This window comes from Diabrotica undecimpunctata, chromosome 8 (assembly GCF_040954645.1).
Source record: "Diabrotica undecimpunctata isolate CICGRU chromosome 8, icDiaUnde3, whole genome shotgun sequence".
NCBI classification, from domain to species: Eukaryota; Metazoa; Arthropoda; class Insecta; order Coleoptera; family Chrysomelidae; genus Diabrotica; species Diabrotica undecimpunctata.
Genome location: NC_092810.1, coordinates 53138465 through 53165980, shown reverse-complemented (window position 1 = coordinate 53165980; position 27516 = coordinate 53138465). Strand labels below are relative to the sequence as shown.

Sequence of the window (27516 nt, the reverse complement as noted above, 5' to 3'; positions counted from 1 at the left end):
ATTAATTGACAAAAATATTCATATAAATTCAAATTTATAAAAGTCGCAATATACCCGGTTCTAATCAACGAAAATTTGTGTGAGTTTTTTTTTTAATTTTGGGTATCTTGTAGCATAGATCATAAGAATGCATTTGGTTAATTTGCGAATTGTTTATTTAACCAAGTAATTTGTTTAAACCATTTAAATTATATATTTCTGTTGCAGAATCTTTCTTTCCATTTATTATTATTAGTAGAAAAGCTGATGAAATGATAAACAAATTAAACATTTATGTCTTATAGTTATAAATGAGGGGTCTATTCTCCGTTGACAAATTGTTAAGAGCACGAAATGTGCATCAAACTCATAAAACTGTCGTAAATCATAGGCGTTCTTGAGGTGTTTATTCATTAAATAATAATAAACTGTTTTAATACTGTTATATATAATACTAATAATATTTTAATACTAATATATTTAGCAAAAAAACAATTAAAACTTTCACGGCTAATGTTGGTTATTATATTATATTAATAAAAATAAGAATTTAACCATTAACAATTTTGTAAATAAGAATACCTTATCTCTTTGGATATTTCTATACTAATCTTCGCGTTTAATCACTTTACTAGAAAACCTGGAATTCATATCCGAAGGTACTATTCGTTGCAAGATAATTAGGATGGAATTCTCAAGATTTTTAATAATATAATGGTTATAAAGATGCCGGTTTTGGCCACGTGCCTCATCTGTTCAGTTTATATTCGAAACTTAACTTGAAACGGTGAAGTTATTACGAACGAAAACAATTTTTTAGTTTAGTACCTTTTTGATCGCATATAATTTACGGCTCGTCGGTGTTTTCGTGTCTACGGCAGTAATTAGCGTCTCGAATATTTCTTTTGCGAATTATATGCAGTGAGTGAGTGATTTTTTATTCCATATACCTACGAACATATACGTACCTTTCGCTTCTGCTCGTTTTGTTGGATTGTTTGTGATGGCTTCATCATCAACATCATCAAATTTTACACCGATACTGTTGCGTACAGTCAGTAAGTCTGTCTATTCACCAAGAGAGAAGACTATTGTCCTAAATGCTCACGATGCCCTGGTTTCTCAGAATCCCACAAACACTGTTCGCAACATAGTCGAGAGTTGTGCCAACATGACTGGCGTAGGAGAGTCAACTATATATAGGTTCCTACCAGAAAGAAAAAACACGGTATAGCTAACACAAACACAAACGAACACTTAAAGAGAGGGAAAAAGCCTATTGAAATTGATGAATTTGCCAAAAATGGTATTCGAAGGAAAATTCATGGATTTCTTTTCAAAAAAGAAATACCAAACCCAAACAAAATTTTACAAGAAGTTAGAGACGACCCGGATTTGCCTCATATCGGACGAACTAAATTGTGGCAAGTTTTAAAAGAATTAAATTTCCGGTGGGAGAAATCAGACCAAAAATCACTTTTGATTGACTGGGAGGAAATAATGGAGTATAAATTATCTAAGATTAATACGAAAATTCCGGGCTGACGGAAGGCCCATCTTCTACCAGGAAGAAACGTGGGTAAACTCAGGTCATACTCTAAAAAAAATTGGTCAGATAAAAATATATTAAACTCCAAGCAAGCCTTTATGGAAGGTTGGTCTACTACTGGTATCTCCCCACCTTCTGGTAAAGGCAGTAGATTAATAATTTCTCACATTGGCAGTGAAAAGGGATTTGTTAAGCATCGTTTGTTGGAATTTCAGTCCAGAAGCACAAAAGAATATCACGAGCAGATGACAGCTGATGTTTTGGAAGAGTATTTTGAGCAGATAATTGAACACATACCACCAAATTCAATTATAGTATTAGATAATGCACCTTATCGTTCACGACTAGTAGAAAGACTTACAACTGCGTGGAAGAAACATGATATTCTTGACTGGCTGCGGAATAAGTATCTGCCTTACGAAGCTGGAATGGTAAAAGCAGAACTTTTAAAAATTGCCCGACAACACACATCTAAGTTCAAGAAATACTTAGTTGACAAAATGGCGGAAAGGCGAAACATCACAGTCCTTAGACTTCCACCCTACCACTGCGAAATAAATCCAATTGAGCTCATTTGGGCACAAATGAAAAGGTTTGTGGCTAGAAAAAATACGTCATATAAAATACAAGCTGTACGTGAATTGTTATACGAGTCTTTACAATATATTCCAGAACAAAACTGGAAAGATGCAGTAAGACATGTAATAGAAGAACAAAAAATGTGGGATCTTGATAACATAATTGATGCGACCGTAGAGACACAACCGCTAATTATTAACCCTCAAGACGACTCGGACTCCAAAGTTGATCCTATTTATTTTGAAATTGAATAGTTTTCTGATCGTAATTATATAAGGTAAGTAATGGTAGTTGTAACCTTAGGGTATTAAAAGGGAAAGGCACAAAATTCGCCTGTCAAAATGTTCAATGTTTTTTAAATGTATCCATTTTTTTCAAATCCTGAGAAAACTAAAAAGATTTTTGAAAAATTTAAAGGCAGAATGAAATATTTATTAGAATAAATAAAAAGTTTTTTTTGCATGAAATATTTTCAATTAAAAATTATACTATATTTTCTCTTTTATTTTTACCCATGTTACATATCATATTAAAATAAACATTGTAGAAGTTTTCAGGGACTTTCTGCCCTCAGTAATAATGTAATCTTTCATTCTGCGTTTAAATGTTTCAAGAATATTTATTAGTTTTCTCCGGATTCGAAAATAATGGACACATTTAAAACACATTGGAAATTTTGTCAGGCGACATTTGGTGCCTTTCCCCTTATGTAAATAAATGTATCTTTTAAAAATGGTAAGAAACTTTTTATTTTTGAATAAAATAAATTAATATTTTATAATATATTATTATTAATAAAAAAGTTTTATTAAAAAATACAATTTACATAAGTACAATTTAAAAAATATATTAATTTAGTTTAAATAAATGTTTCAATCATATACTCTACGACACTGGTCGGTCATCTGTAACCATTCAAAATACCCTCGTAATAGGATTATAAGGTATTGTATTCCTTCAGATACAAGATGGGTTAGTCGAAAACATCTTTAACCGCCAGTTTCAGGTTGGTTTTTACTATTATATCGTATTACCTATCCTCTCTGTATTTCAGTTCTCTAATTAGGGTTAAACCTGTAGTGAGCTATCGACAAATTGTGAACCGATTATAGATGCAAAACCGGACATTTCCACTTTTTGGTCAAAATTATTTAAATACACCCCTGTAATCAATGATTAAAAATCCATATATATTAACAATTTAATAAAGAGCAAAAGTGGACAGTTCCTAGTAGTAATTTGGTGTGAAAGAATTGGTTAAGATGCAAAAGTGGAGTTTTTCTCCAACGCTTGAGATTCAAAACGGGACATGTCCATCAGCTGTCGCTTGGCAACATTGTTAGTTTTATTGAATATAAGCAGATAGTGTTAAACTTATAAACGGTAACTTAACAAGTTATAACAATTATAGGAATCAGATTTGCTTTTTTATTAAAAAATGGAAACAACCTGCACCCAAGTTTCAACGAGCGATTCAAGGAAAAGACAACGCGATCCTGGTTCTTGGAAAAGAAAAAAACAAGAAGTTGCAAGGTATAATTTTAAACTTTTAAAATATAAAACAGTATTGTGAACATAACCAATAATATTTGGGGGCAATTAAATGTATTTAGGTTACAACCGTTTACAACACATTTTAACTCGGTGATTGACACAAATAAGAGCAAAATATTAGACCACGTTGCCAAGTGCTTCAAAAATCTGTAACTTTATTTTATATGACTCGAAAGTTTTTGCCGTTATAAATGTATGAAAATTTTAATTGTTTCATTCACGTATTTAACGAAATAATATATATAAAATTGTATAAGTTTGATCAAGTATCACGAGTAAAAATATTAATATGCCTAACATTGGTAACTATTTTTATAACTATTTTTCGTCTCGTTTATATTAATCCAGTGTTAATTCATTTTTGTAGATATTCTGCAAGCAGTTTGCCTCAGTATTTATCGTGTGGTCACAAAATACAATCATTTCAATGCTGCTATCTTTTAATGATGGACATACAGCGGTTTCATAAACATTTTTATGAAATAAAAAAAAGATGTTCAAGATCGAGCCTCGACCAAACAACAAGCTTTGGGTGTAATGAAAAAATTTCATAAATTGAGGACAATGCCGACCGATCAAAGGGGCGGTGACAGAATTTGTCATTTAAAAAATGCCCACAGAAAAAAAATTCAGGAATTTATCGAATCACTTAAATGTAACGAGTCACACTATTGCAGATCATCCTCAAGAGTAAGAATGTACTTAGATTCAGAGCTTAATATTAAGAAACTGTGTCGTATGTACAATGAATCAGTCACTAACGAATTGAAAATAAGAGATTTTTTTTTCGTAATATATTTATTACAATATATAATATTGGGTTTGGTTCACCTGCTACAGATGTCTGTTCTGCCTGTCTTTGTTTGAGAGAAATTATTAAACGCTGCGAGAATGAACAAGAAAAAGTCAACAAAATGACTGAGTTACGGCTGCACAAATTAAGAGTTAAAAGTTTCTTTGATATACTAACGCATGAAAGTTCCAATGTTTACACTTTTAATTTTGAGTGTCAAAAAATATGCCCTTACCAAAAGTACCCGATCAGGCAGCCTACTATTCGAGACAACTCTACGTATATAATTTTACAATAGTACAAGGCTCTTCAAAAGCAAGACTTACCAAAGACAATGTGTTTACATACACATGGACCGAGCTTAATCGACCAAAAGGTTCCTGCGAAATTCTTCTTCTTCTTGAAGAGTCTATCCGTTCCGGATGTTGGCGATCATCACGGCTATCTTTACTTTGTTTATTTCAGCGCGGAACAGTTCAGTATTATACCACTTTCGTAAATTTTTAAGCCAGGAAATGCGTCTTCTTCCCGGTCCTCTCTTACCATTTACCTTCCCTTGGAGAATCAGCTGGAGAAGGCCGTAACGTTCTTGATTTCTCATTACATGACCTAGATATTCCAACTTTTTAGTTTTGACGGTCATGAGAATTTCACATTATTTCCCCATTCTACGCAGGACCCCCACATTAGTAATTCTGTCAACCCAGGATATACGTAAGATGCGCCTATAACACCACATTTCAAAAGCTTCGAGCCGATTTATAGATGCAACAGTCAGTGTCCAAGCTTCCATTACGTAGAGCAGAACCGTCAATATGTAGCAGTTCAATAGACGGCATTTTGTTTTTAATGATATGTCTCGACTGTTGAAAATGGTTCTCATTCTGACCAATGCTCTTTTATTTGCTTGCGAAATTGCTTCAGCAGTATATCACAGGCTAAAACATACAGATTTTCCCTCTGAAATAGATACAGTTTATCTGATATGTGACTTGGTTTTTTGCTCCGTCAACGTCTGCTGACTTTCCAGTGTAAATAGGGAATTTTTATATATAGCCTGTAATTGAGTCTGCTAAAAACACCTACTAGCCTTGTTTGACAGGCTTCGTGGGCATGAATTATTTAAGTAATGATCTGTGCTTAAACGTTATCATTGATTCATCAACAGCTAAGTAAAATGAATTATACGTAGGTTGTTATACGTAGATTGGATCAAGGCACTTCATTTTTATTGTTGTTTTGTTGTTAATTTTTAGTTAGTTTCTTGTATCTCTTGGATCCAAATACTTGCGAAACTGCTGATACGCCTAAATGTGGATCAGTGGACCAGTAATTGGAAAGCTGAGGAAGTGTATGTATTCGTCAATTAGGGCCTTCACTTCATCTACATTTTTATATTGCCAATTATTAGGTGGACAAGGTTCATTTGTCTTATTAGCCCTTCTATTCCAATTATGCTTTGCATATAGCTGAGTCTGATAAACTATCGTATCAACAATATCTAATCTTTTGGTGAAATAATCGATTTATTTGTCTTTAATATTAAAATCGTATGCAGAATTGGCATCTTTAGAAAAATCAAGTGCAAGGTTGTCAAATAAATCTGTGTTTTGATCCCTGTCCTCATTATTTTCTTCATCTTCATTATCTTCCAATACAGATGGTTGAAAATATATCGGAGATATAGGGAGAGAAAAAATTACTTGAATATTGATTATGTGAATATTCCAAACAGGCTGTATTCACACCAAAAGAATTTGAACAGTTGTCTAAAGAATATAAATAAGCTAATGCAGCCTTAGTATCTCTAGGGTTATCTAGATTCCACATTTCTTAAATAAAATATTAAACATGAACAACGAGGATGAGCGTTGGGAAGCATATAACTCACTTACAAAATATAGATTTAGCATACGTCATATACGTTCTAGTATCATTGTTTTTATTATAAATGTCTGTATAACATTTAAAGGAATAAAAAAATAATATTTAAATCCTTAGTACTCACCGTAATTTTCGTGTAAACAATTATTTATTTAGGACTAGAACATAACCGCACAAAAAATCGTCAAAAACAGCGTTTAATCAATTATACGTATGAATGGTAATGTGAATATCTGTACCTTAGCTCCAAAGTAATTTTTTATCGGTTTATTCATATCACTACTAGGTGGCAGCAGCCTAAAACGGTGGGAAACTCGATATAAACTGCCTGTAGACGTGATATTAAATGGTGGGAATTATATTTCCCACTGCCTATCAAAGGGTTAAATTTCTATAGACGCTTTCATAGAATGGTCAATCGAACTCACTTTTTTTATGTTTCTAGGTAACTGTTTGTAAAGATATTTCGAAGCACTAAATAGAATTTTTTACTGGCACAGGTAGCATTGGTAGCACACTGGTAGCATTTTTTTTAGCAAAGGCATATACAATAGCCCCGTAATCTATTTTTGATTTAACGAGTGACATATAAGTAGTTAATGCTACATGCTACAGCATGTGTAAGGTGAGTTCGGCTATAGCAGTCGGACGATACGGACGCGAGTCAGCGAAGTGTACTTAGGTGGGGACAACTGACCTGTTGCCAACGGAGCTTCTCAGCTCCCGGTGTGTAAGACACCGTGCGTGACACAGGCACTTGTTTACAAATAAGTGAAGAGTGGATGCGAGGCCGTCATTAAGTTAAACCTCGAGGGGTTGCCTTTATAGGCTCCTCGCAGGAGGCTTTTGATAGCTTCGTGTTCACGAAAAATTCGGGTTCATCTCAGTGGGTCGACAGGGATGACACTGTAAGGCTTAGTTTTTTGCAATCTAAGTCGGACAGAAACGGCCCCTGCCTCTGAGGTGAGAGAAACGGCAAGAGGATCCCTCCCTGAGAAATCAGGGAGTGAACTACCGCGAGGTTGCTGGGACGACACCCAGGAAAACTGTCAGGCAGCGGCTTGACAGAGAGAAAAAAACAGAGTCTACCAAGTAGTAAATTCTTAATCTTGTTTGAACCTATGTTCACCGCCTTACGGCAATATGAGTGACTGCCCTCCCCTAAATAATGTTGTCACGCAGGTGGCAACATGCGAAGAAGAAGATGATGACAGGCCCCAGTCATCCACCCCAAGTGTCTCAGCTGCAATAGATTTATACAATAACTTCACAGCGAGCCTAAACGACCCCTTGATAAATTTACCAACCTCCGATGACGACTCCTCTTATTCGCCCGAGTCCGAGGACGAAAAAAACAGCGAAGATGATATGGACGCAGCCATCCCCGACGAAGCTTTGAACGCTGAGTCGGACGCACCGCTGAACGCTCAGTCGGACGACCACCTGAACGTCGAGTCGGACGTACCATTGAACGCCGTAGCCCCGCCCCTAGACGACAATAACGTCGAGATGGAAGCACCATCCAAACAGCTGAAGAGACAGCGTGCCCCAGAAGTAGACGAAGACGAGGAAGAAAGAAAAAAAGCAAAAGAAATGGAAGCCATAGAAAGAGCAAAGGAACTAAGTAGGTCAGTCAATGCACTGACCGAACAGATGAAAGAGATGAAAAGAGAAATGCGTGCCAGGGAAGAGAAACTTCTTAGCCAGCTAAACGAGCTAAGAAAGGAAAATCAGGAGAAAGATCGGGAGGTCAAGAGACTCACCGACAAGATATTCGAGTTGATGGACGCATTAACTCAGCAACGCAACGAGGCAAAACTCGTTAAAGAAAAAGCAGAGGCAATCCAGGAACCACCTAAAGAAAAACCAGCCAAGTCGAATTCGGTGAAAAAAACGAATTCGAAAAAAGTAACTCAAAAAGAAGTTACAGTGATACCAATCACCACTAGTGACGACGCTATGGAACTGGAAGCTGAAGACGAATGGCACTCCACCTGCAACACCGAGTGGAAAACAGTCGAAACAAAAAAACCAAGACAAAGCGCTGCGGAAAAGCAAACCCAGCTGATCCAAAAGCGAAACGAAGAGGCAATGTCAAAAACAATAAAATCAAGGCAGGAGAACAGACAAAATCCTGAAAATAAAAAAGAATCAACGACAAAGGAGTCGCAACCTCCTACCAAAAAAGTTGATGCAAAGAAAAAGGAGGCGCAAACTCCTACCAAAAATGTTGGCAACAAGGAGTCACAACCTCCAACCAAAAAAGTTGAAGGAAAAGCGACCCCAGAGATCACACCCGAAGTGGTCTCCACTCCAAAACAACAGAAACCACCGGCGATAATTTTAAAATCAGTCGGAGAACACCAAAAGATACTGCAGCAAGCAGCATCCATGAAGATTATCTCGGCAAACAAATTTGCCAGATCTGGAAGGTCTATAGTCATCCAGACTAAGACCAGGGAGGATTACCTGAAAATGGTAAGACTTCTAGAGTCTTACACACCAAAGATCGATTTTATCGCGTATCCTATTGATACCGATAAAATGAAGAGAGTCATCATTAGAGGACTATCGGCAAAAACCGATACGAATCTAATTTTAAATGAAATAATAAGCAAAGGAGTGGAGGCCACCAAGGTTGTAAATATGATCTCCAGAAAACCGGACAAGAAACCTCTTCCAATGTTTTTAGTCACAATAAAAGCAGAAGAGGACAGCAAAATCAAAAACATATCTGACCTATGTTATATGAGGATCAGCATTGAAGACGAGATGAAGTCAAGACAGGAAACAATCCAATGTTTCAACTGCCAAGGCTTCTACCACAGTTCCAAATCTTGCCACTGTGGATCTAGATGTGTAAAGTGCGGAGGAAATCACCTTAGTAGCGAATGCGAAAAGGATAGAGAAACAGACCCAAAATGCGCTAACTGCGAGCAAGCGCATACAGCAAACTACCGCGGATGCCCAAGAGCTCCAAAGAAGAAAGCCGCCCCACAACAACAAAGGGCAAGGCCAATCAGCGCAAACAATACCAACAAAGGAGTCAGCTACGCTCAGGCTACCAAACAGCCTGAAAGCGTACCCACTGAAAACACTACCACAAACGAAGCAGCAGCACTAATAGCAAAATTCAACGCCGATCTAAATGCTAAAATGGCACATGTCACCAGCATGCTAGATCAAGTTCAACAAGTAATGACAGCCATAGGAAACATAGGTCAGAAATGTTAGTACACCAAACGGAAGATCTTCGCATTGGGTCATGGAACTCCGGCGGATTATCCAAAAAAATCAACCTTCTGGACGAAATGATAAATAGATTAGAGCTCGATATCGTAGCCCTACAAGAAACCAAATTAGTGGAAAGGAAGAAAACAAAATTTCCCGGCTACGATATCTACAGGACGGATCACAGAGCACTATCAGGTGGAACAGCCATAATTGTGAAAAAAGAAATCGAACACGAACACATCCCAACACCAGATGGACTGGTCACAATGGAAGCCACACTCATAAGAATAAAAGCGAACAACGACTCATTAAAAATAGTGTCTGCATATGTCAGACCAAATGAACCGATCCTAGATGAAGACTTGAGCCTAATATTAAACTCAGAAGAGCCAACAATAATAATAGGAGACCTTAATGCGAGATCTCCCAATTGGCACGACAGGACGACCAATAATAACGGACGACGACTATGCAACCACTTGGAAAATAGACCAAATACGTACGTGATCGGACCAACTGAACCGACATGCTTTCACGGACAACTTCCCACTCATCTAGACATTGCAATCCTACACAACGTGGGTCAACAATATGAGATACACTCTCTTAACGAAGGCGATTCAACACATAACTTAATCGTACTGACCCTGGGCGCAATAGAAACAAACTATTTGCAGCCCCACAACAGGAAAAAGACTAGTTGGCCTAACTACAGAAGAATTGTGAGCGAGAACATCGGTAATATCCCCACAATCAACAACATAACAGAATTAGAGGACAGTGTAATAAAACTAGAGGAAACAATTAACAATGCTATCGATGCCAGCTCCAAAACCGAAACAATAACCAGACAAAAAGGAAGATTTAGGGATATAAGCACAGAACTTAAAAACCTAATCAAACAGAAAAACCGGAAAAGAAGAAGAGCCTACCGCACTAGAACGGTAGAAGACAAAAGGATTGCAAATGAGCTAGACAGGGAAGTGAAAAAACAACTTCAAAATCATCGAAATGAAAGCTGGGACTCCTATATCGAAGAGCTAAATCCAAACAAATCTGCGTTCTGGAAACTATCAAAAATTCTACGTAAAGACAAAAAACCCATACCCCCTCTACACGGAGTAAACGGGATTGTCTACACAGAAATAGAAAAAGCAGAAGTCCTAAAAGACGAAATAGAAAGGGCGTGTAGAAACAACGAACACCCCAACGAAGATATAGACTTCGAAGAAGAGGTAGAGAGGACAGCAAGAAGACTAAAAAGGACAAAAGGCAGAATAGGGATACTTCATACATCTCCCGAAGAAATAAAAGAACTTATAAAGCAGACCAATGCCAAAAAAGCCCCTGGTCCAGACAACATCACAAACAGGGCGCTGAAAAACCTACCAAAAAAAGCTATTGTCTATATTACCAACATCATAAACAATATGCTGAAGCTAAGATATTTTCCAGACAGATGGAAGGAAGCTCACATAATCATGATTGCAAAGCCAGGGAAAAACGGCACATTTCCTCAAAATTACAGACCAATCAGCCTACTATCATCGATAAGCAAGATTGCGGAAAGAGTAATCCTAAAAAGATTGAATGAAGAATCTCAAGCATTACACACCATTCCAGAAGCTCAATTCGGTTTCAGAAGTGAACACTCCTGTGAACTACAGGCATTAAGACTCACAGAATTTATAACCAAAGGTTTCAACGAAAAGGCCTACACAGCAACCGCATTTCTGGACGTCAGTAAAGCATTTGACAGAGTCTGGCACAAAGGACTCATCTATAAAATGAACTCATTGGGATACAGCGAGGCGATGACATGTCTCCTTGCGTCATACCTTGCTAACAGAAGGTTCCGAATTCGTATAGGGGCAACCCTGTCTGAAGTCGGAACCCTGGAAGCGGGTGTGCCTCAGGGTGCTGTGTTATCACCATACCTGTACACCATCTATACGGCCGACACGCCAACAGAACCCGGATCTCTGTTAAGTCTTTACGCAGACGATACAGCAATAGCGGTTAGCTGGAGAAACCCGGATCATGCAGCTAATCATCTGCAAAGAGCACTAAATAGATTTCAACGATGGTGCATAAAATGGAAAATAGCCTTAAACCCAGACAAAACTCAGGCTGTAATGTTTAGTCATAGAAAAAGTGTACCAAACCGAGAAATCACGATAGACAACACCCCAGTTGAATGGACCAACCAGGCAAGATACCTAGGAGTGTTACTCGATAAGAAGCTAACATTCACAGAACATATCAACCAACAGGTATATAAAGCCAAAGCGCTGAAAAGTCAGCTCTCAACGCTCATAGGAAGAAGAAGCAAACTTAGATTTAAAACCAAAATCAGGGTTGCAAACAGCATCATCATGCCAGTCCTAACGTACGCCTCGGCAGCTTGGGGACATACCTGCAAGTCAAACAGGATGAAGATTCAGAGATCTCAGAACCAAATTATTCGAGATGCACTAAAAATACCAAAATACGTACCTTTAAGGTACGTATTCAGAGACTCAGGACAAACCAGGATACTACGGACGCTTGACGAAAGAGCCTACGATATATTCAACGGACTTACAAACCACCCTAGTAGGATGCTAAGAGAGCTGACAAACTACAACGAAAACATCAGGACGGTACACAGAAGACCAAAACAGCAAATTGCAAGATATAGGGAGAACCCAAACGAATAATCAAAGGATGCAATGGTGCATAGTCGTCAAAACCTCAAGATCAAGATAAATAGGAGACCAACCAAAAAAAACACTCTGGCGAGAGGGTACGCTTTTCTTTTAGGTTTTTAGGTTTTTTAGGTAGAATTAAGTCCAATATACACCGGGGTGAGTGAGAGCAGTATACACTTGGGAATGCTCACCCCAACACACGCACACAAATAGGATAAGGAAAAAAAAAAGGAAAGAATTGGGACCCAGGCATATTATAGTTCCGAAGCTCCAAGGAAGTCCACAAAAAACAAAAAAAAAAAAAAAAAATAAAAACAAAAAAAACAAAAAAACAAAAAAAAAAACGGTCTCACTATTTGAATCACTCGGATTCATCCAGTACTTAAACATTTGTCACTTTTTCGTAAATTCACTTCAATGACCAAATATGGAGGGCCCATCAGGCCCCACATATACCGTTACAACGGACTAGGCCCCTAAGGCGGATCAGATGAACACTGATATTCTCGCGAAATCCGAGCACTGAGGTCTTGTGCGGCATACAAGGGCTCAGTGGCCGGACCCTACTCGGATGCTCGGCCGGCGAGGAGAACAAAATTTATTTTGCCAAATCGGCGGCCGAGTGACCGAGCACACACTCTTTTCCGAACATAGAGTCGTCAGCCACGGCTGGGGGCTCTATGGTCGGAACACACGCTTTTTTCTTTTGTTTTAGGGACTCAAGTCCCGAAGTCATGATAGAGTAACTTCAATAGAGTCAGTAATGTAAATAGGGAGAAAAGCCTAGATGTGGCTACCCCTACAGTTAGGTGGCATAACCACAGTAATTAAAAACAGAGGGTGTTCCATTACCCAGGACACCTTAAGTAACTTTCAAATCACTAAGATCATAAGCCTCCTCACGTAAGTCACACGATGAGGAGGGGTGGAGGAAAAACCTGGGGGTCAGATAGGTACCACTTCGACTAGCGAGGTGAGACCGGTTTGATCTTCGGACATGTGGATCCCATTCTTAGATTGGTATACACATGTTCCTAGGGGCAGGGTTGATCACTGCGTGTGTGTGTGTGTACAGCATGTGTAAGACTTAATAAAGATACTGGGAGCTTTCGTATTGAAAGAAGCGTTCGGCAAGGAGGCAACATGTCTCCTAAATTATTTACAACTTTGCTAGAATACGCTTGTAAAACAATAGATTGGAACGAAAAGGGCATTAATGTAGATGGAAAATTTTTAAATAACCTTAAATTTGCAGATGATATCGTTCTTATTTCAGACAGGTTTGATCAGGCACCGATAATGCTCCAAGAACTCCATACTGCCACAAAAAGAGTTGGTCTTAAAATAAATTTTTCAAAAACACAATTTGTGGCAAATTTAGTCCACAACAAAAACATTTTAGTAGAAGACAAAGATATTGAGCCAGTTGACTCCTATAAATACTTGGGCCATGACATCAGAATAAGTCGAGACAACTAAACAATCGAGCTGAAAAGAAGAATAAGCCTCGCTTGGGCTGCATTTGGAAATATGAAGGATATTTTTAGGTCTAAGATTCCAATGTGTCTGAAAAGAAAAGTATTTAATCAGTGTATTTTGCCAGTGATGACCTACGACGCAGAAATCCTAACACTTACAAGAACAACAGTGAGTAAACTACAAGTTGCGGAAAGGGCAATAGAGAGAATAATGTTAGGGATTTCTCTACGTGATAGACTACCCAATGCTACTATACGCAAAAGATCAGGAGTAGCAGACGTTATTGAAAGAATAACAACACTAAAGTGGAACTGGGCAGGTCGTGTAGCAAGATCAGTTGATGACCGGTGGACAAAAAGAATTCTGGAATAGAGACCCCGAAAACAAGCTAACAGAAATAGAGGTCGACCCCCAACGAGATGGACAGATGACATAAAAAGAGTGACTACAAATTGGATTCAGATGGTGCAAAATCGGACTAAGTGGAAAAGCATGCGAGAGGCCTATGTTCAGCAGTGGATGTTAGATGCTAGTTGATGATGATGATGATAAGTAGTTAATAACGTGGCTTCGTCAGTTCCCCATTTTTTATTTGATAATGTTTTCATTACATTTATTCCATTTTTATTCTTATATGTTGTTTCAATATTAGGTTTTGGTCGAATACCATTCCCAGAAAAATAATTTTGACTGAGAATGTTAGCGGCTCGTCATACAGTTTTAAAAGTGTTCTTTGTTTTAAAATAGATTTTGAAGATTAGACTCTCACAACGGAAATAAATGGAAGTGATAAATTTTTCTTCTTATGAGAAACGTAGAAAATGGCAAAAATACCGCAACGTTTATTTATTAACAAATTTTTACAGTTAGTTATAACTAACTTAATTTGCGTCAAAACGCAAAAATTGCATACAAAAGCTGCTCTCTTGACCTTCAAAAGGCATTTTGATCTTTGTGAATAGGACAACTGACCAAAATGTTTACTGTCGAGTTAATACAAATTTTATTTAAAAAATTACTGATGTTTAAAATTGCCGGTCGCTTCAATCATTGTTTCTCACAGAACATTTCGTTCTTCACAAAAAAAAACACAAAAAAGGAATCATCATTTAGTTTAAAATTATTTCAGTTACATTTCTTGTTTGAAACAATTTTTTCTCGTGATATGAAAATTATATCTAATTTATATTGGAATCAAACTGCCAAGGTAAGAATTGACAACCAGTCCACCCAAAATATCAAAATACAGAGAGGAGTCCGCCAGGGTTGCGTGCTGTCCCCACTACTTTTCAATGTCTACAGTGAAGCGGTATTTCAAAAAGCGCTCTCAGACTCAATAGGAGGTATATCTATCAATGGAGAAGTTTTGAATAACTTACGTTTTGCAGACGATACAGTAATAATAATGGATAACAACAATGATTTACAGAATGTAATGCAACGCCTTAATGAACGCTGTCATGAGTACGGACTGAAGATAAATTTAAAGAAAACTAAATGCATGATCATGACTAAATCTGCACATGCAAATATCCAACTGATTATTAAAGATACTCCAATTGAGAGTGTTAATAACTATAAATAGTTAGGAACATGGATAACATCAGATGTAGACCAAACCAAAGAAATTAGGACACGCATTGAAATAGCACATGTATCATTCATTAAACTTAAAAAGTTTCTTCGTTGCCGGGATATAAGGTTACAACAGAATGCTTCGATGTTACGTGTTCTCTACTCTTCGTTATGGCTTGGAAGCGTGGACACTAAAACAAGTACATCTGAATAAGTTGGCCGCCTTTGAATTTTGGTGTTACAGAAGAAGTCTACTAATATCATGGATTCAAAGAATGTCAAACGTGGAAGTAACTAGAAGGATAGGAAATGAGGCGGAAATAATACTAACTATCAAAAGACGAAAACTTGAGTACTTAGGACATGTGATGAGAGGGCAAAAATACGCATTACTACAACTTATTATGCAAGGCAAAATCCGAGGAAAGCGAAATGTGGGAAGACGAAGAATATCCTGGCTTAAGAACTTAAGGGAATGGTTTGAATGCAGTAGTGCAGAAATTTTTAGAGCGGCGGTCAACAGAGTCCGCATAGCCATGATGATTTTCAACCTTCGATAGAAGATGGAACTTAAAGAAGAAGACAGATTCTTGGTAAAAAGACGTTTTTCGTTTTCCCCCATAAAGAAGGTTTTAGAGGAAAGTCCGAGGGTAGCAACAGCAAACTGTTTGGGGTCCCAAAATTGACATTCTCAGCAAAATTCAGCTTCTTCGTATGATTTTTAGAGGTCTTTGTACGACTGGACCATTACGGTCTTTTTAAACAATAAGTTTTCTCATTCCTAATTTTATAATTATAGGTATTAATAATCGTATTTGTTTAAGTTTATTAGTTTAATTTAGATAATACTAGGAAAATAGAGTATCATCTTTAATATATGACGGCGTAGGAGAAAATTATAAAAAATATTATTCTAATATTTAAACAAAAATCATTTATTGATATATAGTTTATACAATTTTTAGATTTACTTATGTCACAGTTTTATCAGTACACTAAACGCTTTTTCTAGAAATTTTATTACAAAGTCCATTGCATTGACTCATTTAAAAGAGTATTTAATAAACATTTAAAGAATTGAAATAAACATTTAAAACTTCTGTCAGTCTAATAGAAATGTAGAGAGTACCGAATATAAAATAATTGAGCACATATCTTTTCTTTGTACTTGTTCATATACATTTTGATTTACAATTTTTCAGACCAATGCACCCACGTTTTAATTATATCATAGAAAGCTTTTCCTGGACTTTCGGTTCCGGAAAATTGTCTAGCACCCATCACTTTATAGTCTTTTGTTAAGTAACCATCGTGTACACCTTTATTGACTAGATTATGGAAAGCATTGAGCATCAATGCAGACGGCACGTGATCCGTGTAAGTTCCGATAAAAGCAATACCGATACTTTTATCGTTTACTCCTAAAGTATGTGCTCCTTGTTTGGTCCAACTTCTACCTTCATAAACAGCGCCATCTCCTCCGATCATGAAGTTGTACCCGACATCGCTCCAATTTCTACTTTCCATGTGAAAGGTTTGGATTGTATGTGCTTGCCAGACACAAGAAGCTTGAGAATTGCAGGATTCAGTTGCGGTATGTTGAATGACTACTAATGAAACCGGAAGGGTCAGGTTATCTATCGGTCCCGAAGGAGGTTTAGCGACCCAATTGATCCTAGTAACAATTCTTAATTTATCTTTGGGAGCCGCATTAGTATCTAAAATAACAAAAAAGGTAGTTTTAATAATTGTGTTGCTCACCTATAATTATATTCTAAATTAGAAACTTTCTTAAATGATTTGATTTTATGCCTATCTGTCAATATAACAACTTTGTTTTTAAATGATATATTAAAATGGAAATAGTAATATCGTTAATGAACACTTGTAATTTACATGCTGTATTTACTTTATGTTATTCTCAAGCTATTTTTTTGTGACATCTTAATGCAATTTACTATTTTGATTGGAAATAGGGTGGTTGGGGATAAAAACAAGCATGGGGCAAAAGAACGCACCTTATTTAAATTTGCCGCTAATGTCCAGTTTGAACAGATTTTAGTTACAAACGTTTGGTAACAGTGTGCCATATGCGTTGTTCCAAGTTTAAATCTGATTCAAGGCGTTGTTTACAAACTATGAGGTAAATTTATTTTTTACTTATTATTAAGTATTGCTAGAACCATGGCTTCAATAGAGTGCAACTAGCTCAGTATTTTGAAATTTTGGAGAACACTATAAAAAATATAAGTTACCTCCCAACCGTATCTATAATGTAGATGAAACGATCATTCAGACAGTCTCAAACCATCTGCTCAAACATGTTGCCCCAGTTGGAAAGAGAGATGTAGCAAAAGCTGTAGCTGACGAGAAAGGACCAATAATTACTGCTGTTTGCTGTATGAGTGCAACTGGTTACCATGTCCCTCCATTTTTCCTATTTGCTCTAAAACAGATAAATCTTTTTCTAATCAAAGACGGACCCACTGCCTCCAACATGGCTGTTATTGATAGTGATTACATGAATACTCCCACATTTATCAAGTACCTGGAGCATTTTATAAAAACATACAAGTACAACAGAGGAGAACCCCGTTCTTCTGATTCTAGATATTCATATATCGCACACAAGTCTTCAAGCAGTAACATTTGCATAAGATAATTTCATCCATTTATTAAGTTTGTCACCACATAGCAGCCGTAAGACTCAGCCATTCGATCGGGCATTTTTCAAACAGTTTCAGTTTCCATCCAGAACAGGTTCTCTCCATTTATCATATGGCAGATGTCTTTTCCACAGCATTTTGCAAAAACTGTTACTGTTGATATAGCAAGAGAGGGCTTTCGGTCTACAGGAATCTACCCACTAGAGAAAAATATTTTTTCCGGCGTAGATTTTATGCTAGCGGAAGTAACAGAGCAAGATTTAGGTGAAGATTTAGACGATAAAGGTCATGTTTTTATCTAGGTTCAGCAAGAAGAGGAACAACTTGTTACTGATGCGAGAGAGCCCCAGCCGTCATCAAAATCGGAAGTCAGAATTTCTGTACCTGGTCCTTCAAGTCCTGAAAAAGAAACTGTTACTGACACGAAAGAGCTCCAGCCATTATCAAAATCAGAACAGTCAGTAATTTCACCTTCAAACCTTATTACACCTTTCCCAAAAATTTATATAAAAAGAAAACAAACCAGGAAAAGTTTGAAGTCAACCCTACTAACATCGACACCTAATAAGAAGCCACTTTTAGAAGAACAGGAAAAAAAGAAGCAAGCAGAAAAAGAGAAGGAGAGGAAAGCATTACTGAAGAATCAAAAGATTTAATCTCTGAGTGCTAAAGGTCGCACTGCTAAAAGGAACGTTTTTGACGAATTATTATCTTTTGAATCAGTAGCACTCTGTTATCAAGAAAGTATTAATTTTTGTGATATTCATTTTTCCGATAATGATAAAGAGCAAGACATTGATGTTACACCAAAGTTCTAAACTGTTATAATTTCTGAATACGACAGGAGATAACGAAACAGCGTGTTTTTGTCCCAACTATCCTATCTTTAAAATTAGTTTATTTTGACGTTTTGATTTTCACTTCGGAAAGTACAAAACATTAATAAATTAGACAAATTTTGATTTTGTTATTGGTATAAAATTCTTCTAATAATTTTAATTATTTTTTAAACATTTATTAAAAAATTTGAACAATTTTATTTGAATAGAAATATATCTCCTAAAACTATATCACAATGCCTAATTTTTTATGTAAGATATCCCATTTTTGACGCTATTATAACCCGCGATAAAATATATGGAGTTTTAAATAACTGTTCTGATCGTAAATCGCCTGAATCTGACCATATTTCTTATAATTTTTTTAAAAATCGTCCACATAATGGGAGACTCCAGTTAATGGAAATGTTAATATTGGAAACGACCGTTACTCCTCATAACATGGCTATATTCGTGAACCTCCAATTATAAATTTGTCAGGACCCTGGCCTTCCTGTCCTTTCGGCATACGACCGTAAGCGACTCCACTTCCCCTACGAGTCCGACACCAAATGAGGGTGGCGCCATGCATAAAGCATCGCGGAGCTCCACCGTCCCCGTAGTACCTATGTTGCGATTACGCACACCCATCCGTTCGCCTTCCCCCCCAGGGTCGGGGGCGAATTATTTTTTAAACATTTATTAAAAAATGGGAACAATTTTATTTGAATAGAAATATATCTCCTAAAACTATATCACAATGCCTAATTTTTTATGTAAGATATCCCATTTTTGACGCTATTATAACCCGCGATAAAATATATGGAGTTTTAAATAACTGTTCTGATCGTAAATCGCCTGAATCTGACCATATTTCTTATAATTTTTTTAAAAATCGTCCACATAATGGACGTGGTCCTAAAAAAAGTCGACAATGGGAAAAAAATAATTATTTTAACAAAAATAAATAAAATGGCTCCATTGAAAGACGAGAAAATACATTTTTTTACGTATACCAATTTTAAATTATTTTGAAATTCAATTTTCCTCAATCTAGTTTTTTTAGGTATTTTTCACGCGCAATACTGATCGTTTTAATTATTAAGAATATATATTACAAATATCTTAAAAATATGTAAATTTTTTTCTTAAAAAAGAAAGTCTTTTCCAACGCCGTTTTCTGAATTTTAGTTACCGAGACATTTTATTTGTTTAGAAGCCTAAAGATTGTTTATAATTTTCATTTATTTACCTTTCCTAAGGCCGCCCAAATAATCGGATTTTAACTTCATAAACTAGCATAGATGGGTTACTTTTTGATAACTAAAAAAATTGTCAAACTTCTATAATATAGATTGCATTCTATTTAATTTAGATTGCAAAATTATTGTGCGAAATTTATTTAATGGATTTTAATGAAATGTAGTGGGCTATTTTATTAGGTTATAAAGATATTTTGTGCGAATTATAAATGTTCTAAGTTCTTGACAAACTCAATCGGTCGAATATACAGAAAAGTGCTTAAAAATAAAACGTAGATAAAAGTAAGTTACTATTTTTATTTTGAACAAGCCATAAATCTACTTCAATGTAAGTTTATGATGACATTTTGATTTCTGCTTCGGGAATCGTCCTCAAAATACAAAACATTAATAAATTTAACAAATTTTGTTTTTGTTACTTACTTTTTGAAAAAATTCTAATAGTTTAATTTTCTCTTACAAAATATAAATCTTTTAACTGGTTTTTCAGGATTTATACAGCAGGAAGACTTTCAACGATCACAACACAAATTAACACTTAAAAACAAATGAAATTAAAATCCGAAGAAGAATAACGGGAGAAATAATGATAAACAAAAGAAAGATTGATAAAACGAAAAACCTTCTTGATAGACCACATAAATTAGTGGTTGCAAAATAGAAATAAAGGTAAAACAACATGAACAACATGAAACAACGTGAAACATATTAATATGATTGCAGACATTGTGGTATATAGAAAATTCCAATACAAGTAATTAATCGAAAGAAAAAACATAGATCGATCTAGAAAAAGATGGAATAATAGTCTTCTGCCAGCATGAGGCAATGTGGGAGGAAAACAGGTAATGTACCTAATAAAAAAGTAGAACACAACAAACACAACAACATAAAGTGGAGGATATATTGGTAATAGCTTCAACGGTAAAACCAAAAACGAAAAATAACTGTCATAAAATTTTACCTATTAAACAATTAAATAAAATCCAAATAGTACATAAATTGTAAAATTTTAGACACGTCAACTTGACAACCGTAATCTTCACAGCCTGATACATCTGCAATGATACTTTATTTTACTTGAGGAACTAATTTACTCCAGAGATTATTGTATTGTAACTATTTTAGGTACAAGTATATTATAATGAATTCCGAAAATAGAAAAAATAGTTATTTTCTACTCTCACTGTTTCACAAAACTGACGTGTTTTATTTACATATGGACTAATACGAAATATGTGTAGGTTATTTATCGATAATCAACATACATTACAATCTGTCAACATAACAATATACTATAAAAAATTTAATAGGTGATAAAAATAAACGATAATAAATTTAAATTAATCGGAGAGTGAAAGTACGGAGAAAGAAATCGGAGTACGACAGGGCTGTATTTTGTCTCCATTGTTGTTTAACATTTATTCTTAATGGGTATTTAAGGATGCTTTAGACGGTTGTGCGAAAGGAATACTAATAAACGGTGAATGGTTGAATAACATTAGATATGCAGATGACACTATAGTTTTTGCCGATAATCTGAATGACTTACAGATATTAACAAATCGCATAACAGAAGTCAGCAACAGATACGGACTAGCTCTTAACATAAAGAAAACCAAATTTATGACAATTAGTTAAAAACCAATACTAAACGCTCAACTTACAATCAACCAACAGAATAGCGAAAGAGTCGAGCAATATACATATCTAGGCACCAATTTAAATAGCCAATGTGACCACTCAACAGAAATTAAACAGCGAATAATAAAAACAAAAGCAGCATTCGTTAGAATGAGAACCATTTTCAGCAGTCGAGACATATCATTAAAAACAAAATGCCGTCTATTCAACTGCTACATATTCACAGTTCTGCTCTACGGAATGGAAGCATGGACACTGACTGTTGCATCTATGAATCGGCTCGAAGCTTTCGAAATGTGGTGTTATAGGCGCATCTTACGTATATTCTGGGTTGACAGAGTTACTAATGTGGAGGTCCTGCGTAGAATGGGGAAAGAATGTGAAATTCTCATGACCGTCAAAACTAAATAGTTGGAATATCTAGGACATGTAATGAGAAATCAAGAACGTTACGGCCTTCTCCAGCTGATTCTCCAAGGGAAAGTAAATGGTAAGAGAGGACCGGGAAGAAGACGCATTTCCTGGCTTCAAAATTTACGAAAGTGGTATAACACGACTACCACTGAACTGTTCCGCGCTGCAATAAATAAAGTAAAGATAGCCGTGATGATCGCCAACATCCGGAACGGTGCCTTTAAGAAGAAGAGGAGAGAGAAACAAAATAATATGACAAAAATTAACTGCTATATTCTGTTTGAATATTATTGATAGATTATTGTTTATAACACAAGTAATAATTTCCAGATAATGTCAAATATCTCAGAATTCTAAAAGAAATACAAACCAGAAATAAATGAAAAAAAAAAGAAGCCACAGAAACAAACAACATCTAGGAAAATTAGAATCAAATAAAAAACCAAATATTACACGCAGGATACAAAATTATGGGTGCGAGAGAGAGAGAGCTAGAAAGTAACAAAATTAAGAAAGACTCAAATTAATGATATCAAAAAATAAGCTATTTGTCGTTCTCTCCATATTTTAAAAGGCGTTTTAGACAAATTTGCAACCCTTCTACTAGAATCATCTCCCCCACATTAACGAGGCAAATTCGGTCACCAACGAATTTCTCGCTTTGCACAATGTCGAAATGTAGAGCTTAGGGTTTTGACTCAGCGTCACCAGAACGACACTTTCAGAATTTTCAGGAATTTATATATCCTCGCTCACTATAACTCTTACTTGAGGTATAGATTCTTCTAAATTAATGATAAATTATTCATTTTCAGTAAACAAAATTTTATTTTGAAAATTTATGATAAATTTGTATGGTATAATATCCACCCCAAAAACGCATTCATGTTTAATATCAGCTACAAGAAATAATACTTTTCCTATATGAAATGAATCTTAAGGAACTGTCCTAAATATAGCAAGAAACAGAGTAGAAGCTATTTACAAGAAAAACGGGCAATAAAATATAAAACGATGAAGAACATGAGAAACGTACAAGCAGAAAAAAGCAATGCTCAAATAGACAAAATCCAAAAAATAAGATAAAAGAAATTACAAAATATCAAAAAATGGAGTCGAAACTATTTACAAAAGAATATTACATACTATAACGAAATATAAGGTGCAGTCTTTATTCGGTTTAGCTGTAAAATCTAATAATTTTTTAGCACCAAAGAACCCTTAAGGGAAGCGATTCTGCTGGCTTAAAGGTCAAGCTAGCAGAATTAAAAAAAAAGCTTTTGTCTATAAGTAGCATATTTTTTCACCAATTTTTCACTTATTTATTACCAGCCTAATAATTTTTCACGACCCAACCACCCTTAAGGGAAGCGATTCTGCTGTCTTGGTTTAAGATAAAAGGATTGAAAAAAAGTTAGTACTAAATTAGTGAAAAATAGGTTAACAAATATGCCATAGGCAAAACACAGTTTTCAATTGGATCCAATGTTTGCCTTGACGAAATATTGGTATCAGTTGGTGGGAGCTGCAAATTTAAAATGTATCTGCCCGTTGAATGAAAAATGTCCCACATATTCTTGCAGTCGAAGAACAATGCGTTGGCCAATAGCCATATTTTACTGAATGTTGGATATCAGCTTGGTAAACTGTTATGTAGTGCATTAGTCTTTTCGGGATAATGTAAAACTGAAAAGATATGAATATGTGACAAAAATAGTTGTGTAACTGATAACGTATGAGCTACAGCATAGTTTTAATAATTCTCGTATAAACCGTGAAGTAAGAATGTGTATCAGCCGAGTATTGCGAATCCGTGAACAGTTTTCAATTGTCAATGAAACGACAGACATGTTACATTTGTTTGCAATGCAGAAGACCAATTTGTCTTAAGTGTTCATGAAAAATATGTGTAGATTGTTCGACTTAACTATGAACGACAAGTTCCTGGCCAAGCCTGGCAGTTTTTGCTATATTAGTGTTTTATTTCACACGGGTAAGTTTTATATTAAGAACTATCCTTTATCTTTTACTTATTTAAAAAAAAAATTTGTTTCATATTCTCCCTTTCAATTTCACAATTTTTTTGGACCTTCTTGGATATAATCCCTTTTTATTTGTATTGAAATAAACGTATTTTATTTACATTAACATTAATTTAATCAAAATAGATGCATACTTAATTTGGGACATCTGTACTTAAAAGTCAAATTCTTTTTTTTTTGTTAATTAAAAAAAAAGGTACGTTCCAAAGACGTCACGTCTGTTTGTATGTAATAAGTGTTACACCTCTATAGTTACGGTTTAAATAAGCAACCAGCAAATTCCTAGATTGGACATAAAATAGAAGAATGGTTAACGAATGAAAATATACGTTAAGATGTTGCCATTGTGAATTCAACCCCATTGAATATATTTGAGACATATGCAAAACTGACTACGATAACTATATTGGACGTAACGGTCACAATACTGCAAGTCCTGCAATTAAAAAAAAAGTGTCCGGAAATGTGAAAAGTTAATAGAAGAATGTTGGATACGTGAAAACCGAATCGAAGCAATTAACCCAGTCATCATTTACAATCCAAATGAAGATACCGACGACAGTGATTATGGGTATGGATATAATTCTTGATTATACTGTAAGGTAATATGTCTTCATTTTCTAATTAAGAAAAACTTTTAGTATTTTTCTTATTTTATCGGTAACTAATGCTTACCACTACAATTTAGAAACAATATTTGTAATTTTCTTCTATTTTTGCACTAATAATTGTATATTTCTCTAGATGTATGTAAAATACATTATTAATTAAAACCGTATTTTTGCATGTCTTCGATAGTGCTTCAAATATTGGGAGAATTTACTATTAACTTTTACAACTTTAGTGTTTACCATTAACCACCCAGAAAAAAAATTGTTAGAAGATGTTATTGATTCGCTGATCACTGAGATATTCGAATCTGATAATCATCTTTTAGAGGATTAACTGCCTTTTCAATAGGACGGAGCACCCCACATTATAATATAGGTACGCTTAAGACAATGTTTTTGAATCAACGTTTTCCAGGGCGTTGGATTGGCAAAAGGGGTTTACTACAGTGAACCGCCAGATCACCGGATCTTTCGCCTTTGGATTTTTTTTTTTGTGAAAATACCTCAAATCAAAGATATACACGCCTCTCCGCCTGCAGATCCTACAGAGTTGCGACAAAGAATTGTGAAGATTGCCGGTTATTGGCGCCGAAGGTATTTGCAAATGTACGAAGAGTCTTTGAAAATAAACTCTATTATTGTATGGAGATCACAGGAGGTCATTTCAAATATTTAATTAGTTAATTTAATGAAATTGTATGTTTCTTGTTATTACAAATGTGCAACCAATAAATTAGTTAAATCCAAAATTATCTTTAAATTCCGTAAATTAATAAAAATAAAGTGTCGCGTAGATAAAAAAAATACCTTTCAAATTATATGCCACTCGACCATACCTGTTATTAAAAAAAACTGGGGTTGATGCGGGGCAGTAGGGGGTTTAGGGGCAGAAGGGGCTTCATGCACTCAAATGTGTGCATAAAGTTTGCATGAAAATTCGTCCCTCTTCCAATACAAATTGACATGTTGTTTTAAATTTTGAAGAAACTCTTGGTTTATGAGATTGTGGGAAGGTCAAATTTTCCTTGGAACCCACTGTATGTGTTAATCAACATTTTTTTCGCTCTGGTAACGTAAACTTCTATTCTCCGCCACTGAGGCATATGCTTCTAGCTTAAACCCATAAAGCTGACTTGTTTCCATTTTAAATTGTATTTTACTCAAAGTTCGTTGAGTTGGTCATATTATTTTTACAAATACTTGTACGTATATCAGATAAAATGTTATTAATATTCATAATTTATCTGCTTTGAACAGTCCTTTCATATAAATTGTGCTATCATGCATATCCCAATCGAGTATATTTATCTATTATCCAGTAACTAAAAATCAACAATTCAGTCCTTGCATTTTTGTACTAGGTACTACCAAGATATTAACTAAACAAACGGTGCAAGACCTTGAAATTTTCATTACACATAACTTGTTTACCGATGAGGTTATTGACAAGGTGACATGCTTTGTGGTACCGGTTGGTAATATGCAAAGATATTTAAGTAAACTTAGAGAAAGTGGATTTGTGGAAACTTTATATACAATAATTAAGGATTTATGCTAATACAAACAGGAAGCCAATAACTGGAAAAACGCATAAACACGTTAAACGCAATTTATATAATACGAGTAAAACCATTTCGCACAACACAGAACACAAGTTCTTTTTAAACCAAAATATGAATACTTTATATTAACAACTGCAGAATAAATACTACTATATATATATATATATATATATATATATATATATATATATATATATATATATATATATATATATATATATATATATATATATATATATATATATATATATATATATATATATATATATATATATATATATATATGTGTGTATATAATATGTAAAAGATTTACAAAAATTTCAGCAAGAGCTCTGCTACGGCTTTGATGAATAATTGAGACACCGAATCTGTGTTGTCAAAACTCATGATTAATCGTGAGATTGGACGAATTCGGTAAATGTCTCGATCTCTCGTTCACAAATTCACGAATTATATGGAAATTTTCCACGATTTTAACTCACTTTAGAGGTTTTATACTACTCCAGTCGTCAAAGACGAAAATGCCACTCAACCTCTAAAAATCGTACGAACAAGTTAAATTTTGGGACCATAAAAAAAAATGCAAAAAACTTTACAACTTTTACCTTCGGACTTTCCCCCAAAACTCCCCTTGTAGGGGGATAAAAACGAAAAAAATCGATTTACCGAGAATCTGTACCCCGCAGCAAAAAATGTTTTGAATAAAAAATGTAGCTGGGTTAATTTTAAACAAAAATGTTTATTATCACTTTTTGTGTAAAATGAACCGATCTCTCAGAAACAACGCTTGAAGCGACCGTGGATTTTGAATGTCAGTTACGTGCACGAAATCAATGTTCAATAAAATTTGTATCAGTTAAACGGTAAAAATTTCATATCTTTTGATCCAAGTGTCCTATCAACAAAAATCAAGATGCTTCAGAATAAAGAGTTTAGCTTTCGGATGCAATTTTTATTTTTCTGGAAGTAAACTTAGATTTTATAAAAGTGTTAAATAAATAAACGACAAGCGATTTTTGCCATTTGGTATGATTTTTATCAGATCAATATAATATATCCCTTTTATTGACTGGCCACTATAAAGTTTTGATATCTAAAAAATTTAATTTTGAGTATTGACAACAAATGTGACGCATTTGAAATATGCTTAAAAAGCACTTGATTTAAACTTTCACATAACA

General features: G+C 35.0%; 1 protein-coding gene across 1 annotated transcript; it reads right to left on the bottom strand.

Moving 5' to 3' along the window:
• Positions 1 to 16233: 16233 nt before the first annotated feature.
• Positions 16234 to 21279, bottom strand: LOC140447549 (peptidoglycan-recognition protein SD-like). The gene is made up of 2 exons (XM_072540257.1): positions 21027 to 21279; positions 16234 to 17034 (listed from the first exon to the last, which is right to left on the bottom strand). Exons 1-2 carry the CDS (start codon positions 21118 to 21120, stop codon positions 16505 to 16507), a joined length of 624 nt encoding a protein of 207 aa, XP_072396358.1. The 5' UTR covers positions 21121 to 21279; the 3' UTR covers positions 16234 to 16504.
• Between the last annotated feature and the right edge of the window lie 6237 nt (positions 21280 to 27516).